The following is a 17961-nucleotide window of genomic DNA, read 5'->3' as shown; positions in this document are numbered from 1 at the left end:
CTTTAGAAAGAGTAATGCAGCCTTCTTCATTGCAAGTAGATAATCTAGCCACCTATGTTCACAATTGGAAATCCAGACACCTTTATGCCCAGTAGATAAACCAGCCACCTTTGCTCCTATTAGGAAATTAAGACATTTTTGATCTCAGTAGAAAATCTGGCAACATTGTTCTCAATAATCAAGCCACCTTAGTCTTTTGTTCCAAATAGATTATCATGCCACGTTCATTACCATCAAAAGTATCCAAGATATAGCCAGCTGGATTATTTACAAAAAATGACTATATTTCAGAAATTTACTATAAATCTACCTCATAGTTATATGATATGTAAGCAATGCTATAATTCCAGTTAACGACACTTTCCAAGCTTCGATGCAGAATACTTTACCAGTCCTTGGCGACCGATACAGTAATATTCTACAGGACATTCCCGTAAGTTTTTACAGCAAGTTGACAGGAAGTTCCATTCAGTCTTTAACAGGAAGTTCCATTAATTCTTTATAGGATGTTACAGGAAATACAGGTCATTTTCGTAAAACTTTACACCAATATTCTACAGGACATTCCTGTAAGTTTTTACAGTAAGTTTACAGAACATTTCCATAAGTCTTTACAATGATATTCTACTGAACATTCCCTTGTTAGTATTTACAGCAATTCTACTGGACATTCGCTTGTTAGTATTTACAGCAATTCTACTGGACATTCGCTTGTTAGTATTTACAGCAATTCTACTGGACATTCGCTTGTTAGTATTTACAGCAATTCTACTGGACATTCGCTTGTTAGNTACAGCAATTCTATAGGACATTCCCTTGTTAGTATTTACAGCAATTCTATAGGACATTCCCTTGTTAGTATTTACAGCAATTCTACTGGACATTCCATTGTTAGTATTTACAGCAATTCTACTTGACATTCCCTTGTTAGTATATACAGCAATTCTACTGGACATTCCCTTGTTAGTATTTACAGCAATTCTATAGAACATTCCCTTGTTAGTATATACAGCAATTCTATAGGACATTCCCTTGTTAGTATTTACAGCAATTCTACTGGACATTCCATTGTTAGTATTTACAGCAATTCTACTTGACATTCCCTTGTTAGTATATACAGCAATTCTACTGGACATTCCCTTGTTAGTATTTACAGCAATTCTATAGAACATTCCCTTGTTAGTATATACAGCAATTCTATAGGACATTCCCTTGTTAGTATTTACAGCAATTCTACTGAACATACAACTACATTATTGTACATCTTTGTCAAAGAAGTGGCAGTGATCTTGTTCATAGAAGTCATTAATAGAAGTCATTAATAATAGAAGTCATTAATAGACCTAGAGAGGACTGAAGTACGATACTGCTTTTCTGTAAGTGGTTATCATAGATATAAATGTTATTGCAAGTCTGCAAGAGTTAAGAGAAAATTTACTTAAACTTAAATCCTATTTTGAAATTTGTAAACAGGGATGCAGTATTCCACTAGTCTTACATCTGGGGTTGATAGATTTTGTGGCAGAGCTAGTGAAAAATGTTCAGTATGTACTATTGATTTATAGGATGGCTAGAAGGATATTTCAAAATATGCATGTAGTTTAGTGCTATACATAAATAAAAATGTGAAGTTGTTTACCCCTCACTATACAAAGTATATAGGGTTGAAAGAAAAGAAAAATTGAGCATTAGGATTCTGATATTATTTCCTTTTAGACATAAATCTTACAGTATGAAAAACGCTTATGTCAAATGTATTTATTTATAGGAATACAAATGTATTACATTTGATATGAACAAAAAACACTTTATCCTTTTCTTGTCTAGTTATTTGATATTTTGTGTTGAAAGATTAATGTAGTTTTTATCAAACCTACAGGGCAGTGACAAACATTCCTATGAATGGCAGCGTTGCCTTGACAACAGTTATCGTATGATCAAGGATGCCAACAATATCTTCAACTCCATCAGCAGTTCTGTGGTGTGTAACGAGGTTCTGAAGTCGGAGCAGGGGTCGGAGTACGTCCAGGGAGTCGTGGAGATCTTCAGGGTTGTCTGTCGTATCACCACGGCAATGAAGTCACAAGGTAGTTCATTGTTTGTCTCAAGTTGATTGCAAATTCTTGTTATAATTAACATTGTCCTTATTTTGTCCATAGACAAGGACAACTTTTTTGTGAACATTAAACTTGAATTTGTAATGTTTTTAAATTGTCAGCATGCTGTACTTTTGTAAGTCTGGCAAATAGAGCAAATATAGGACTATGAAGAAGCAGACAAATACGATATGAGAGAGATATATTTTATTTTGTCCTACATTTTAATATTTGTTTGTATACCTGCTTCACTCTAGATTTCTTCTAACATTGTAATTTGTTTGTCCTGCTTAGGCCTGGCAACAGATAAACTCAGCCAGCTGCTGAAGGACATAGACCTATCATGGAACAACTTGACAGCTTTCCTGGTCGGCGGTAACCTAATGGTCAGCATACCCGTTATGTTATGTTACCTTATAAAACCTGTTGTTTGGCATCAATGGCAAATTCATGTATAACACATAATAATTCTGGTTGTAATATACCTTGAGTTTAATGCAAATAAATGTTTCCATGAATAAGAATACAGGAGTGTCAGTTTGTGATCATATTAATTAATGCACATAGTATAAGTTATACGTTTTACCAAATTAAAACATTCCAAAAGTTACTTTTGAAGAAGTCCAAGTTGATCTGCATCATTTGCCGTTTTGGTAAGTTAGTGTAGGACTGTTGTTAAGTCATCACAGACTGTACTCAATGGTGCTATTTAATTTACTTATAACCATATGTATTTTATTTTTATTTCATTTTTAGCCGGACGACAACTCTCTCCATTTCAACAATGCTCTTTTGAAGTCAGATGACTCGCTGTCTCAGAGGAAGGCATGTGGGGTTTGTCTGTTGAATGTGGATACACTGAGTAAAAACTTCAATCGTGAGGACGAGTGTCCGAAGCTAACGTACGGAGGACGTCAGTACCACGCGTCATGTGCAAACTTCTGGGTGAACTGTGTGGACTCCACTTTACCGGCTCTCAAACTAACGGAGCTATTGTGATAGGAGTATTGTTCATGGTATTGTTGATGGAAAAATACATTATTTTTTTTGTATAGTCAATATATTGAATTTTAGTTTTTTCTTAAAAATTTGTTGTGAGATAAAAAGTGGGTCACATTTTCTTTTTGCTGTTTTTGTCAACTCGCCAAGCCCCTAAAACAATTCTTAAATGACCCAGTCTTACATGTCATGTGTCTATATTTTTATCCTCCCCATGTTATGTACTTGACGTGAGTTAAGCGTCTAACATGTCCTGTAACCATGACAGTACCTTTAGAAGGAAAATTTGTCCAAAGCCAAAAGCTTTTAGATGTTTGCTTGTTTCTCAGGCCTCTTATAATACTTTTGAACATGCTGCAGTGCTAATTCTGTCCTAATTTTTTTTTTCAATTGTGAAAAGAATTCTGGATATAAATACTGTTATTTTGTTCATAAAGAAGATTAAACAAAACCTAAAAAGCAGATAACATAAAGCCTTTTTATAGAGAGAAATTATTTTTATGTTCCCCAGAGAAAATGTCGGAGTATATGGTCATAGTTTGTTCATCTGTCCATTATTGGTCAGTTTTTCTGACTAACTGAAGAGTGGTCAGTGAATTATAAAGATGGTTGTAGGATGACAAGGCAGTGTGTTGTGTACCAATATTGATTCTATTTGCCTGTGATCAAGGCCACATTGAGGTCATAGGTCAAATTCATTATCCTGGCCATAACATCTGACTCACTTTAAATAACTCAATAAATTTCAATGATATATGTAGGAGGGCAAGGTAGTGTGACACGTATACTTGTATTGGGGACTGTACACCCAAGGTGGTGTGACACGTATACTTGTATTGGGGACTGTACACCCAAGTTCAAGTTATGTTGAGGTCATTTTTTCAACTTTTTTCAAATGAAGAGCAGATCGTTGGTTGTTACAAGATTGGATCAATTATCACACATAATGAAATTGATTAGCCTACATGTACCTGGTATTCAGTTGGATTTCATCATGATATTTCAAAATTACTGAGACATGGATGACTTTCCAAGTTAATTTGATGTGAACCTTTTTGTAAATCAATTGGTCATTCTCCCATGTAATCCCCCCCCCCCCTCTTCTTTCCCCTCCCCCACCCATACTTCATAGTTATCCTATATGTGTGACTTAATTCAGTCTCCTTTATTATTATTATATACAATGTCTAGGTTATTCCTTAGAGCTTCTTGCATTGTAGAATGGGGGACAGAATTTCTACATTCTGGAACAGGTTTGTTAAACTATTGAATTGTGAGAATGTTGAAATGTGAAAAGGGGATCTGACATGAATGCTGTAGAAAGTTTATATTTTATATAAGCATTAATCTTTACATCATGTGATATACATATAGCTTTCCAACCTGAGCCCCATTGTTCAAATCTATATTAGACTTACCAATCATTAATGCAAATTTTGAAAATTCAAAATTTATATTCATTTTTGTATTGTTTGGCATCAGACAATAATTTGGAACCCCAATACGTGTACCATAGTTTATTTTTGAATTTCAATATTTTTGAGCAAAATTACCAGTAAGTGAAATATTTTCATGAACTCATTCACCCTTGAAATTTCATAATGAACTATTCCAACCTTTGAATTGGAAGACTTCAAATGTGTTTTCAGGGGTGATTGAGTGAATGATTGTGAAGCAAATCATGTTAACAATTGGGCCTAGATAGTTTTCCTTTGTCTTCTTTTTGTATATTAAGATCCCTTTGTATTATTCTTATACTTTAAGTAATGCCAGGAATTGGATTCCAGCGACTTAAGTCTCCCAATGTCTTTTCTTGTACATTGAGTTTTTTCCATTGTCTTCTCTTTTACATTGAGTTTGCTTTTATATTCCAGTACATTGAGTTTCCTTTGATCTTCTTGTGTAGAAGGTTCACTTAGCTTTCTTAAGATAATAAATCATTTAATTTGTAAAGATAACTTTCTGTTAATTCTTGTCAGGTGAATCTGTTGTACAGTGTTTGTGTCCAGCTCAAAGGAACCTCTACCAGTGTAAAATCAGTGCAATATTTCTTAGTGTATGCTATATGTATTTATTGGTATGTTGACGCTAGAGACATGTATTGTTAATTGTTAATGAACATTCCCATTGTATGAGTGCTGTTTACCAGTAAAACTCTGTACACATATTTACATGATCATGTACAACTATTTAAGATTAAATCTGTTAAATATGTCAGATTGGTGTTGATGTCTTTGTTTGTCCCACTACTTCCTGGTACTGTGAATTCCAGGTAATGTTTTTTGGCTATGTATCATATGTCAGTTATTGCCAGATACCTATTCCTAAAAAAAAATATCTCTTTGAATGTAATTTGTTTTTAGATTCAATAATTTTATTTATGTCTTGTGATTTGAAATTAACTCCTCATCATATTTTCTAATGCCAGTGTCCAAAAATAATGTAGGTTTTAAGATTTAGTTTTGTGCTTAAAAAAAATAAAATGGATTTATATGAACAGAAAACAGTTCTTATGTTAATATCACATTTTGTTTCAAATAGAAAATATCCTTGACAATTGACACATGATATTGATAAGTGTTTATTTCACTGCCATAGAGGACTATCACTATATACTGTCACACACACGTCCTTAAATGACCTTAGCTGTTGATAGGACGTTAAACTCTAAACAACCAACCCATCACACATATTCCATGACATACCTAGTATATCAGTTTACTATTAAAGTTAACCATGTTTGGTATGCGAGTAGATTTTTCATCTATGCTTCTTATACTAACAGAAAATCTATATTACTAACTTTGTACCTTCTATATACGAGGTATTACTACCAGGAGAAACAAACTAGTAAAAGGACATAGCATGCGATGGTGTTACAACGTAGCTCAATCCGACCACATTGCGACTTTCATTGACCCTTGACTGCTATCATATATTCCGTCTTTGCGTATTGCAGAGTTATCTTCTCTTGTGAGCAGGTGTTGATTGTTACGTCATTTGTTTGTGTGAGAAAATTACGTCGTTTTCTCAAAAATTGATGACGTTACTCTGCCAAACAAATGACGTAACAATCAATACCTGCTCACAAGAGAAGATAACTCTGCAATACGCAAAGACGGAATAGTAAAGGGATGCCTGAATCAATATCATAGTGAAAGTTTGTCAACACCATAACTTATATATGTTAACGTCTAAAACTCCAAGTTCTTAAATCTGTTCACCATGTCATCCAAGGAATATAAACCTACAGCTGAGCGCCATTTCAAAACGATTCCGGTGAATCTTAACTTATCGTTTTGCTTACAGGAATCTTCTCATAATCAATACTTACCAACCTGAAGAAAATGTTTAGAAAAAAAACCCAACATTAGGATGAATATTTGAAACAGGTGGATTTCATGGTATAGAAATGAAAGATAGAATTTGTATATATATATTGGAACGAAGACGACTCATTTCATTGTTGAATATACTCGGTATACTGATAACAAACCGTTTCATTAAAACAAATTGTAAAACCTAGTTGGGCCAAATTTCTGCGTCATAGGAAAAGGAGATTCAATATTGTTTAAGCTTAAAGGAACCACTCTGCACTATCGCTTTGATCGTTTTTGCATGGTCTGTGTGTTGTTCTATTTGTTTATATATATATATATATAGTTATATTTTGTATTATTTCCACTGTACTAACAACCCTAAGGTTTAAGATAATGAAAAATGAATGAATCGGAACGCTCGTCAAAGTGTGAAGGGTATAGAGAGGCTAAAGTTCAAGAACCAAGACTTCTAGGTCACTTGATTAGATTTGTTTCAAAACATGAATTTTGTTTTCAAAACAGCTAATGAAATATCAGGAGATTAATACTTAAATTGTTGTACAAAGTACATATCGCTACTAGTCAGCGAAGCATCACGTATAAGTAGTTTACTGGATGTGCTATATGAACCCGTATACAATCCTTTAAGGAAATCTTAAAATGTAAGATTTTATGTGGGAAAACAGTTAAAATAGAAAAAAAAATGTATCTACAGTTACATAGCTCCAATGCCTTTCGCAAACAGGGAACAGATAATTACGATATAAATGCGACTTTTGTATAAAGCGGTAATTATTTTAAGTGCATTATTGAAATGGATGTGAATTGTTGACGCACAAGTTTCGTTACTGCGTCCTGCCTGTTGAATGATGCATCAAAGTAAGGGTTACTTCCCTTGTATCAAGTCGGCTAGACCATTTCTTATTTTATTTAGCGTGGGCGGGCGTATAAAATAAACATAAAACACGTGTCATTTACAGCTACACGCCTGTGTGCTTATATTGTATACGTGATTAGTCTTAGGGTTATCTTTTCAATGATATTACGTTTCCTTACTCCTAACACATACATTTTAACTGTACGAAAGTTAAGGATATACGCTACCTTTCACATGATGTACAAGTGAGTATTGTTATTATTGTCCCCCTTTAGATATTTACATTTCCTGGCACCTTATATACGTGTTTTGCGTAAAACTTGTCTCCCTCAAGGAATTTATGCTTCCTCAGGATACACCATACATGTGATTTTTGTGAGATCTGGATACATGCTACGTTACACATTATGTCTATGATTGTTTAAGAATTCCTTAAGGATATATGCTACGTTACCCACAATGTCTGTGATATATGTTATATAGTTATCTACCTTAAATTTCCATTAGAAAGTATCTAGCAATCAGTTAGTATGTCATTTTCCATATAAGTAATCAGAGGGGACTAGTTTTGTTGGGTCCTAATCTAAGTTTCTGAAAATGCATATGCTTATGAGACGTATCATTAGAATAATCCACTAGCATCTCAAACGTGTTTACATATAACACACATACAGTCAAACTTCCATCGGGCGGTAACATTCCGTGTATTTTCTGATATATCAGCGGGAGATTTGTAGGCATAAAGATAACAATCTACTAATATACACGAGTTAATAACATTCCTCGTTATTCTAGCTGTACGTGCCTGTAATCCACCATACATTTGCCAGGCTTAGCACGTTCTAAAACGCAAGCCGTGGCGGATCCTGAATTTTTAAATTAAAATCTTTACATCTCAAAAGTGCGTGTGTGTGGATGGAGGAGATGAAGTTCGTATGTTTTTGGGCACTTCTATTTGGTTTCCTAGATTTACCATTGACAAATTTGTTTCAAGATCAATGAAGGTACATTAAAAACAACAGTAGGCTAAACAACAACACGATTTCTTTAACATGTTTTCTTTATTGTAATAAAATACATATTTTCACTGCTGTACAACCATACATAATTCCTATATATAAATATACGTATTTTTAAATTATATTAATATAAATACATGTGTATCAATATACAGTATGCCAAGCTAAACGACGTCACAATGTCGAAAAAAACCGTAGATAGGGGTAAAGACAGGAAAGGTTTGTGTAAGGGCGGGACCCCCTGACGGACTGTACTCCGACACATCGTCAGGAAGGTATCGGTAAGGTTTTTACGGGCGGGACCCCTGACACGCTGTACTCAGACACATCGTCAGTTAGGTATCGGTAAGGTTTGTGTACGGGCGGGACCACTAACAGACTGTACTCAGACACATCGTCAGTAAGGTATCGGTAAGGTTTGTGTACGGGTGGGACCTCTAACAGACTGTACTCAGACACATCGTCAGTAAGGTATCGGTAAGGTTTGTGTACGGGCGGGACCTCTAACAGACTGTACTCAGACACATCGTCAGTAAGGTATCGGTAAGGTTTGTGTACGGGCGGGACCTCTAACAGACTGTACTCCGACACATCGTCAGTAAGGTATCGGTAAGGTTTGTGTATGGGCGGGACCTCTAACAGACTGTACTCAGACACATCGTCAGTTAGGTAGTGGTATTGGTTTATCATGTAATTATATAACATGAGTGAGTGAGGGAAGGACGTACTTGGGCTGGCCTCTCGACATGTGTGCACTCTCTCAAAACAACGCAGGCATTACGTTAGTATGGTGCCATTAATTAGTCATATAACATGTGTCAAGGGAGGTAAAGTGTTATTGGGCTAGACCCGACATACTCGTGTACATATTTCGTTAATTGCCACAACTACACCTACACGTGTATTTCAAGTTCATATGCAAATGTTCTTAAATAAAACAAATAACTAACTTTTCGTTGACTGTAATAACTACCATTGTATCTGAATATACTTGCATTTAAAATGGAAATAAACATACATTCAAAAACAAGCATTAAACACGATTTGAAAATAAATCTAAACCAATCACATTACAACATCTCATCACGAACGTGCTGCTTCTCACTCTAAGAGAACGTTTTAATAATGGCGATTGTAACGTGGTTTATTGTACGGAAGCGCACTTACAAATCTTCACCAGTAGATACATATATATATACTACTACCCTAACCCTATAAGCACCGTTATCATTTAATTTTGTGGAAGTAGCACAAGCGAATCCAAGCTTCAAACAAATGTATTTATATATGTAAATTGCAAAAAAAGGTGAAAGCAAAGCGCCATGTAAAGCTAACGATCACATAATTCCTGTTGTACATATATGTACGTGTAGCTATGTCTGGTGTAACGTATAATTCACTACATTGATGCGACCTTTCATACGTGTGACGTCAATAGAAACAATTCCCATGACGTCACAGCCTTTTCCAATTGGATGGATTGCTTTTCATTAACGTCACATTGTATGTAATAAGGTCTGTCGATGTATACTCAAATTGTGAGTCGATGGCCTACAGACATGTTGATATTGCAGTATGTCAGGAAAAAATACTGTTTAAATAAATAAATTTAAGTAAATTCATCTGTGAATTCATACATGCACGTTTTTTTCACAAAAACTTATTCTGTTTTCTACTTGCGTTTAAACTGCAACGACGAGCACTCTCGGTGTTAAGTAATATATCTCAAACCCAGCACAATTGCACCTGATGGTATGAAACGAGTATGGGGAATCATAGATTTCATAGATTAAAATTATGAAAAAATAATCTTGAAAATTAGACCAATTTGGCTCATAAAACGATCAACCTGTCAAAACTAGCCTCTACGTGGTATATACCATCAAATGGGAAATCATAAGGGTCGAAATATGACGCGAGTAAGGTATACTTTTATGGTGCTAATGTAAAGGACATTTAATCGTGAGACGAATGTCAGTTGTCGTATGGTATATATGTATTGCTTCATGTTTTAAACATGCTCGCAACCTAAACAGTGGCGTACTCTGAACTTCTACCTTTGAAATTACTAGCTTTTATAAGAAGTACTCATTCACCCAACTTATCTAACGCATACATGTTATCATAAATACTCATTTTAGATGTAGACGTTTGCTCGAAAGTCATTGGTCGTCGTTCTGACGGATAGACCAATGGTTGTGGCTCTGGTACATCGTCGTCACGTGATGACCCTGACGGACGCCACGATTGGTTACTTTGATTTTGTGAGTGCCCTATCATCGGCGCTGTTTCTGCCGTATTGTCATAGTCTTCATCATATCCGCCAGCCACTTTGTGCACCTGACCATGTTGTACATGCGACACACTGACGGGTATGGCCGATTTTTGCGTCAGTGTGCTGTAAGGGGTAGGCTGGTGTGGCTGTAGCGGATATCCGTACCCTGGACTGTGTCCACGTGAGCTAACAGACGACATGGTTCCGCTTCTGCTGGCCTGATACCCCCCGGGTGATAACTGTCCACTACCGCCATATTGAGAGTAACCGATGTTTACATGAGAACTTGGGTTGTTTTGTGGATGGTTCCCGGTCACGTGTCCACCACTTCCGCTATAACTTCCAGACATATTGCTAATTCCACCTTGCGATTGAGTAGTTCCGGTTGCCACCTGTCTACTCCCACTATGAGAGGTGCTACCTCCGGTCACATACCCTCCTCCGCCATGGGTCGAACCATAACCCCTGAACCCCTCACCTGACGTCTGGCCTTGTTGTCCAGACGACTGGGTAGACTGACCACCCGATGACGTATACGTCGCCGACTGGGGGTGTGACCTGTTAGCCTGGACGTACGACACTTGCACCTGCTGTGGCCCATGGTGCTGTATGGGAACGGACACTTCAGGAGATATGGACACTTGTTTCTTCGCTAGCGACCCTCCACCGCCTGTATAACGTCCGTTCCTCATACCACTGTCCGGCCCAATGGGAGGCTTCTTGTCCATTACTGTGAAGGTGGGCGATAATTCAGAGTCCTTGGAGGAAAACATGTGGATTTCATCCTACAACACAATATATAAAGAAGGCTACAGTACAGGGCAAAACATAATTTTCACTTGTAATTGTATATACATATATAAATTGACGTGCATGGGAATACAAACAATATAACTAGACTTATACAGCCAGACTTTCTAGAATATTCTGTTTAGCCCGACAGTGATTTATTTCAGTATTAAATATATCTTCATTTTTGTAATATCGATAATTCGAAAATATTTTCTCATATTATGATTATAAAAGATCTAAACCAAGACCACGAGATTGTCGGAAAAATTCTTTTGTATATTTTGCCAAAAATATAGTTTTTTAGTATGTTTTCGAATAAATGTTTAATTACCGTGGTCTGTGTCTCCTGGTCCTTGAGTTTGAATATGCAGTAGGCGTGAAGGCACAGGCAAATACACACACATAGACACAGCACTCCTACCACGAACATCACCGCTCCCCAGGGAGTCAGGAACCTGGAAAGAGAGTAGGGAACATAACATGTAAAATACAAACGAGCTATGACAAGTTGTATCGTTAGCACTGCAACAAACAGCTGGAAAACATGGAACAGTGAACACAAGATGGAACAGAGAACAAAACACGGAACAGTGAACACAAGAAGGAACAGAGAGCAAAACACGGAACAGTGCACACAAGATGGAACAGAGAACAAAACACGGAACAGTGGACACAAGATGGAACAGAGAACAAAACACGGAATAGTGAACACAAGATGGAACAGAGAACAAAACACGGAACAGTGCACACAAGATGGAACAGAGAACAAAACACGGAACAGTACACACAAGATGGAACAGACAACACGGAACAGTGCACACAAGATGGAACAGAGAACAAAACACGGAACAGTGCACACAAGATGGAACAGAGAACAAAACATGGAACAGTGCACACAAGATGGAACAGAAAACAAAACACGGAACAGTACACACAAGATGGAAAAGACAACACGGAACAGTGCACACAAGATAGAACAGAGAACAAAACACGGAACAGTGCCCACAAGAGGGAACAGAGAACAAAACACGGAACAGTTAACACAAGATGGAACAGAGAACAAAACATGGAACAGTGCACACAAGATGGAACAGAAAACAAAACACGGAACAGTACACACAAGATGGAAAAGACAACACGGAACAGTGCACACAAGATAGAACAGAGAACAAAACACGGAACAGTGCCCACAAGAGGGAACAGAGAACAAAACACGGAACAGTGCACACAAGATGGAACAGTAAATTCAAAACGGAACAGTAAACAATAGAGAACAGTGAATACAACACAGAACAATAAACAAAATACGGAACAGTGAAAACAACACGGAACTATGAATACAACACGGAGCAATAAATACAACAAGGAAGAGTGAATACAATACGAAAGTGAATTCAACACGGAACAACAAACACACCCCGAAACTGAATATAACAAGGAACAGTGAATATAACAAGGAACAGTGAATATAACAAGGAACAGTGAATATAACAAGGAACAGTGAATATAACAAGGAACAGTGAATATAACAAGGAACAGTGAATATAACAAGGAACAGTGAATATAACAAGGAACAGTGAATATAACAAGGAACAGTGAATATAACAAGGAACAGTGAATATAACAAGGAACAGTGAATATAACAAGGAACAGTGAATATAACAAGGAACAGTGAATATAACAAGGAACAGTGAATATAACAAGGAACAGTGAATATAACAAGGAACAGTGAATATAACAAGGAACAGTGAATATAACAAGGAACAGTGAATATAACAAGGAACGATGAACACAAAATAGAACAGTGAACACAACACGGAATAATGAACAGAACAGGAAACGGTGAACAACAGAGTACTGAATACAACACGGAACAGTCAATATAACACCGAACAGTCAATATAACACGAAACAGTGAATATAACACAGAACAGTCAATATAACACGAAACAGTAAATATAACACAGAACAGTGAATATAACACAGAACAGTCAATTTAACACGGAACAGTCAATATAACACAGAACAGTCAATATAACACGAAACAGTCAATATAACACGGAACAATGAAGACAACACGGAACAGGAAACACAACACGGAACAATTAACACATCACGGAACTGTGAACAACAGAGAACTGAACACACCACGGACAGTGAACAGAACACAGAACAGTGAACACAACACGGAACAGTGTACACAACACGGAACAGTTAACACAACACGGAACAGTGAACGCAACACGGACCAATGAACAGAACTCAAATCAGTGAACAAGTGAGAACTGAATACAACACAGAACTTGCTATACATGAAGTACTCAATACTACACATGTAGGCCAAACACAAAACTGTTTCCGCGTTGGGATTAGGAATGAGCTGTATGTCGTGTTGGCGTGCGTTTGCAGACCCCATGCGATGACAATAGCAATTTCTAAACATTATCGCTACATCGTGATATATCGTTAGGGAGCAAATGAAGTTTCTCGTCAAATCAAGGGAGATGTGCATGTCAATCTCACTAACGAGCTAAGGCATGGTCAGTAGTAGTGACAGGTATCTTTATACCATATCTTAAAACCAAGGCACGAAGACGATTCCAAGGAAATGGAATATAAACAATTCAAAGTAACCCCTAATTGACATTGACAGGTTCATATATTACATCCGATACAAGGAGATACCGGTCCAGTCTGTCTGAGCTAAACATGTAAACTGATAAAATAATGTGAAACGTTATAACATATTGGCTTAGAAAGAGTCTTATAATGTGGAACATTTTAATGACATTGTCCATCGAAACGTGGACGTTTTCACTACAAATCCTTCAACACCCCTCGAATACATGTTGGTGACATTGAAGTACAAGTTGTAGTAAATAGTGTTAAAATGGCGTGTTAGGATGTAGACTTACGTATACATATACTGATAACAACCCAATGGAAGCAATGGGAAACACATATACAGTTGTCATGATAATAAATAACGGCTCATAGGAGACTATTTTAACGTGAAATTGCGTGACTGTTTTTGGTGAATGACAAGTGTTATCGTTTAAGCAAAATCGAGTTTTATTCAATATTTTAAAGTCCTACAATAGACTAGCAGGGTCTCGTGTCGATTCCCTGTAAGTCAAAAGAAAAATGCTTGTTCTGCATATTGTAGAGACCTTGAAAAATAAAGCCGGGATTTGGACATGCAACAATCTCATGCCGAAGCAAAACTATGTTCGAAAACAGTGATTATTAGCATTTGCAATTTTTGTTTGTTTGTTTTAAGCCTCCTATACACATTATCTTTCCCATCGAAAACTTATTGTGACGTCATATTTTATTGTTCCCGTGATGTCATCGTTTCTTTCTACGTACTGACAAAATACTCTTACACAGGTAAAATGGGAAACGGGGCGGGGCACGTATCAATCCCCACCCTACGGTCTGTAGATATGTCCTATGATATGTATGTAGCATGGCCCTTTGTCTAGATTGCTAGTAGATTGTAGTTTTGACTCGCCCTCTTCAGATAGAAGCGCTTGTCTGTACTATACTATTTATACACTAATATGATATGACTAGGACCCCCTAGTACTACATGTACTGTGAAATACCTGGAAATCAGATTATGTTGAAGTGCACGAGGATGGGTTATTTTGCGCCATTCCTAATAAGTTCGTGGTTATACAAAATGGCTTTATATTGACAAATAATTGGCTGAAGATTATTAACTGAATGTTAACTACGTCGTCTTTAAGACTTTACCCCTCGCTTCTTAGTGCTAAACACACGTGCACCTCGTAACAATGAAATCACTGAAACATCTCTGGCGCAACTGAGATATTTGGCGGGAGGAATCCGACTCCCTCAACCCTCATCTAGACAGGGACCTCGCGATAGCTCAGGGAACAGACTACTATCTGGATTTTGTCACATCTCCAAAGTCTGCATCTCTGGTTGACAACTTTATCTCGCCCACACAAACACTCATATGGCACACAGTAAATCGTGGACCATCTCACCGATCATTCTGCTACATATATCTCCCTACATACACAAAGGTTATCGGGAGAACCACGCGATCCTGACAATTAAGACACAGTTATATTTTTAGGAAGTATAAATAGACGTTTCCATGGCTTACATCATCGCCGACAAACCATTCCGGCTGATTGTTTATGTTTCGAACAATATCATCATTCATAAGTGATTCATGTGGTCGTGTACACAACCTACACAAATACCAAACGATGTATGTGTTTTGACATAGAAAAGCAGCGCGGAGATTTCAAATAAGTATTTTTTTCTCTCTTTAGCTGCCATGTCTCATTAAAGGAAATTCACCATATTGGTATGTTGGAGCCTTTGTCAGGATTTATATATGTCACGAATAAGGATCGATAATAGTCATTAGGTGAAAAAGTAGAATCACGTGAGAGTTCATGTACGTGTACAAAACGTGTGCGTATGAGATCTCTCCACATGGACTTAGCTTGCATCGTTCTGAACAAAAGTATCTACCCTAACCAGATACACCTGATGTGGCACACTATATGATCGTATGTGGCGATTAATACGGGACCTCTGCAGAATCAAATTTCAATCACTGAGTACTAGGGCCTCAAACGTTCTCCTTTATCTGCTCTTTATTTTCAGTAATATTTTCCAAAATAAACCTAAGTTACTAAGTTGTCGGCCATGTGTCCAGTGTGGGGACACGGTTGCATTAAAGTTGGTGTAGCAATTATATGTTTTTATCTCAAATCAACAAGCACATTCTCCAGACACCGACAGCTAAAACAGACACCAGCTCGAAAGCCCGTATTCATGACAATATTTTCATGCTTAAGCATGGATTTTGTGCTCAAACCAACTTTCTTGCAACTCGCGTAAATCATGAGACACGACCAAAAGTGTAAATATTGAAAACGGTAGTAGGGCTCTCTAAAACGGACTTTATTAATTTATCACCGACACAAGAAATTTGGCTAGAGTTAGGATCTGAGTTTGAGCATGGAACAGTTTCCTGAATGCGGGCCTACAGGTCACGGTTGTGTTTTACTTGTTGCCATCATTTAAGAGTTTCATGTAAGAATTATCCCTCTTCTATTTAAGTGCCGAGAGGTGGAGTCGTATTCAAGGACGTCCACGTGGTCACACCAATTATTTCTGATGTTTATTTCAGCGAGATTTCAGGTTATCAGCGGGAAGGAGAACAGCACCTTGTTTTATCTGACGAGGTGATGTTCCCTGTTACTTTTGAAAAAGAACAGGCTAATAAAAACAACATGTATTAATGGCCAATACAACACCTATAGCATTTTATATCACAGACATGGCAATGGAAGGCATTTAAAAAAATACGCCTTGCAATAGAGACAAGAAAACTGTAAAATCGTCACGCTCAAACGCACTTTCATCAACCTATCGTTATTTTTCTAAACTCGTCTTATTGCCTAAAAAATTAAAAAAAATATGACACTTTATCAGGTGAATTTGGAGTTGACCTGGGGCACACAGAGTTTATCAGCGAGCATGACTGTTTTCTCCACCTTAATCTTTTCTATATGTGTAGCATTATAAAATATTGGAACTAAAAAATCAAAGCAAACGTTATCTTCTTTTTACGTTAGATGTATCGTTCCTCTATCGCTTTTCTCTGATATACCAATCAACGGCAGTCCTGTTTATAAGTTTTATTAGAGAATAAACCCTTAATTACGACAAATTAAAGGAGACCAAAGCGATGAACATTATTAGCGATATCAATTATTGAAACAATAAATAAAATTGTGGTTTGGTTTGGTTTGTTTAACGTCCTATTAACAGCTAAGGTCCAATTTTTACCGGGATTTCCTTTTTTCCGACGCCTATTCGTGAAGCTTTAACTACGCAGATACTTAATTGATTTAAAATGTTCTTTTAATAAAACTAGAACTTCTTGCATATATTTTTTTTTAAATGCGGTGGAGACAGGAGATAATTAAGGACTTTCTGTGTGGTACGTCATTTCCTGTACAGTCTAGATGTAATAGATTCACATATTTTTTATTTGAAATACATACCCTACAGTTCGAAACGAAACCGGCCCTGGTCCTTTTCATAAGGCATTTTGGGCGGAATAGTAGAGCTCGTTCACGTTAAAGCTTACGCCAACGGTAGCAAAGATTTCATAACGCTGTTTATAGTGTGGCATGGTTCAATTGTACATAGGATTAAGGTCGCCTTCTAGCTTCGACTAGGAACCTTGGAATCATGGGTTCGATCCCCGGTGGAAGCACACTATTCTCTTTCCTGTTACAAATGGTGTCCGTGGCCCTCCTGTGGTGACAGGGAGTTAGAACCTGGGTTGTGGTGTTCGAGGGGGAACACATTTAAAAAGGGGGGAGTAGTGTGGCAGCGTTCAATTGTACATAGGATTAAGGTCGCCTTCTAGCTTCGAGCTAGAGGGAATTTCCCTTTAGCTCAGTGGTAGAGCGTCCGACTAGGAACCTGGAGATCGAGGTTTCGATCCCGGTGGAAGCACACTATTCTCTTTCCTGTTACAATATAATTGGACAGCACACATTTTGTAACGGCATTGTTAGCA

At 37.1% G+C, this 17961-nt stretch overlaps 2 protein-coding genes across 4 annotated transcripts in view; one reads left to right on the top strand and one right to left on the bottom strand.

Moving 5' to 3' along the window:
* LOC110452814 (synergin gamma-like) overlaps positions 1-4686 on the top strand; it is a 28774-nt gene extending 24088 nt beyond the window's left edge. For both annotated transcript variants that reach the window (XM_021501503.1, XM_021501502.1), the window contains 4 exons: positions 351-433; positions 1880-2087; positions 2391-2482; positions 2853-4686. In XM_021501503.1, the coding sequence (XP_021357178.1) occupies positions 351-433; positions 1880-2087; positions 2391-2482; positions 2853-3095 (626 nt within the window). In that variant the 3' untranslated portion in view covers positions 3096-4686. The remainder of the gene's footprint in view (positions 1-350; positions 434-1879; positions 2088-2390; positions 2483-2852) is intronic.
* Positions 4687-8185: 3499 nt separating this feature from the next.
* Positions 8186-17961, bottom strand: part of LOC110452823 (filaggrin-2-like) — a 36355-nt gene continuing 26579 nt past the window's right edge. The window contains exons 1-3 of one of the 2 annotated variants that reach the window (XM_021501518.1): positions 15104-15252; positions 11710-11833; positions 8186-11371 (exon numbers count right to left, since the gene is read on the bottom strand). In XM_021501518.1, coding sequence (XP_021357193.1) covers positions 10400-11371; positions 11710-11808 — 1071 coding nt within the window. In that variant the 5' untranslated portion in view covers positions 11809-11833; positions 15104-15252 and the 3' untranslated portion in view covers positions 8186-10399. Of the gene's footprint in view, positions 11372-11709; positions 11834-15103; positions 15253-17961 lie in introns of those variants that run through there. The other variant, XM_021501517.1, reaches the window with a different exon arrangement.

This window comes from Mizuhopecten yessoensis, unplaced genomic scaffold, assembly GCF_002113885.1.
Source record: "Mizuhopecten yessoensis strain PY_sf001 unplaced genomic scaffold, ASM211388v2 scaffold6893, whole genome shotgun sequence".
NCBI classification, from domain to species: Eukaryota; Metazoa; Mollusca; class Bivalvia; order Pectinida; family Pectinidae; genus Mizuhopecten; species Mizuhopecten yessoensis.
Note: the sequence above shows the minus strand (reverse complement) of the source record. Positions and strands in the feature narration are given on the sequence as shown.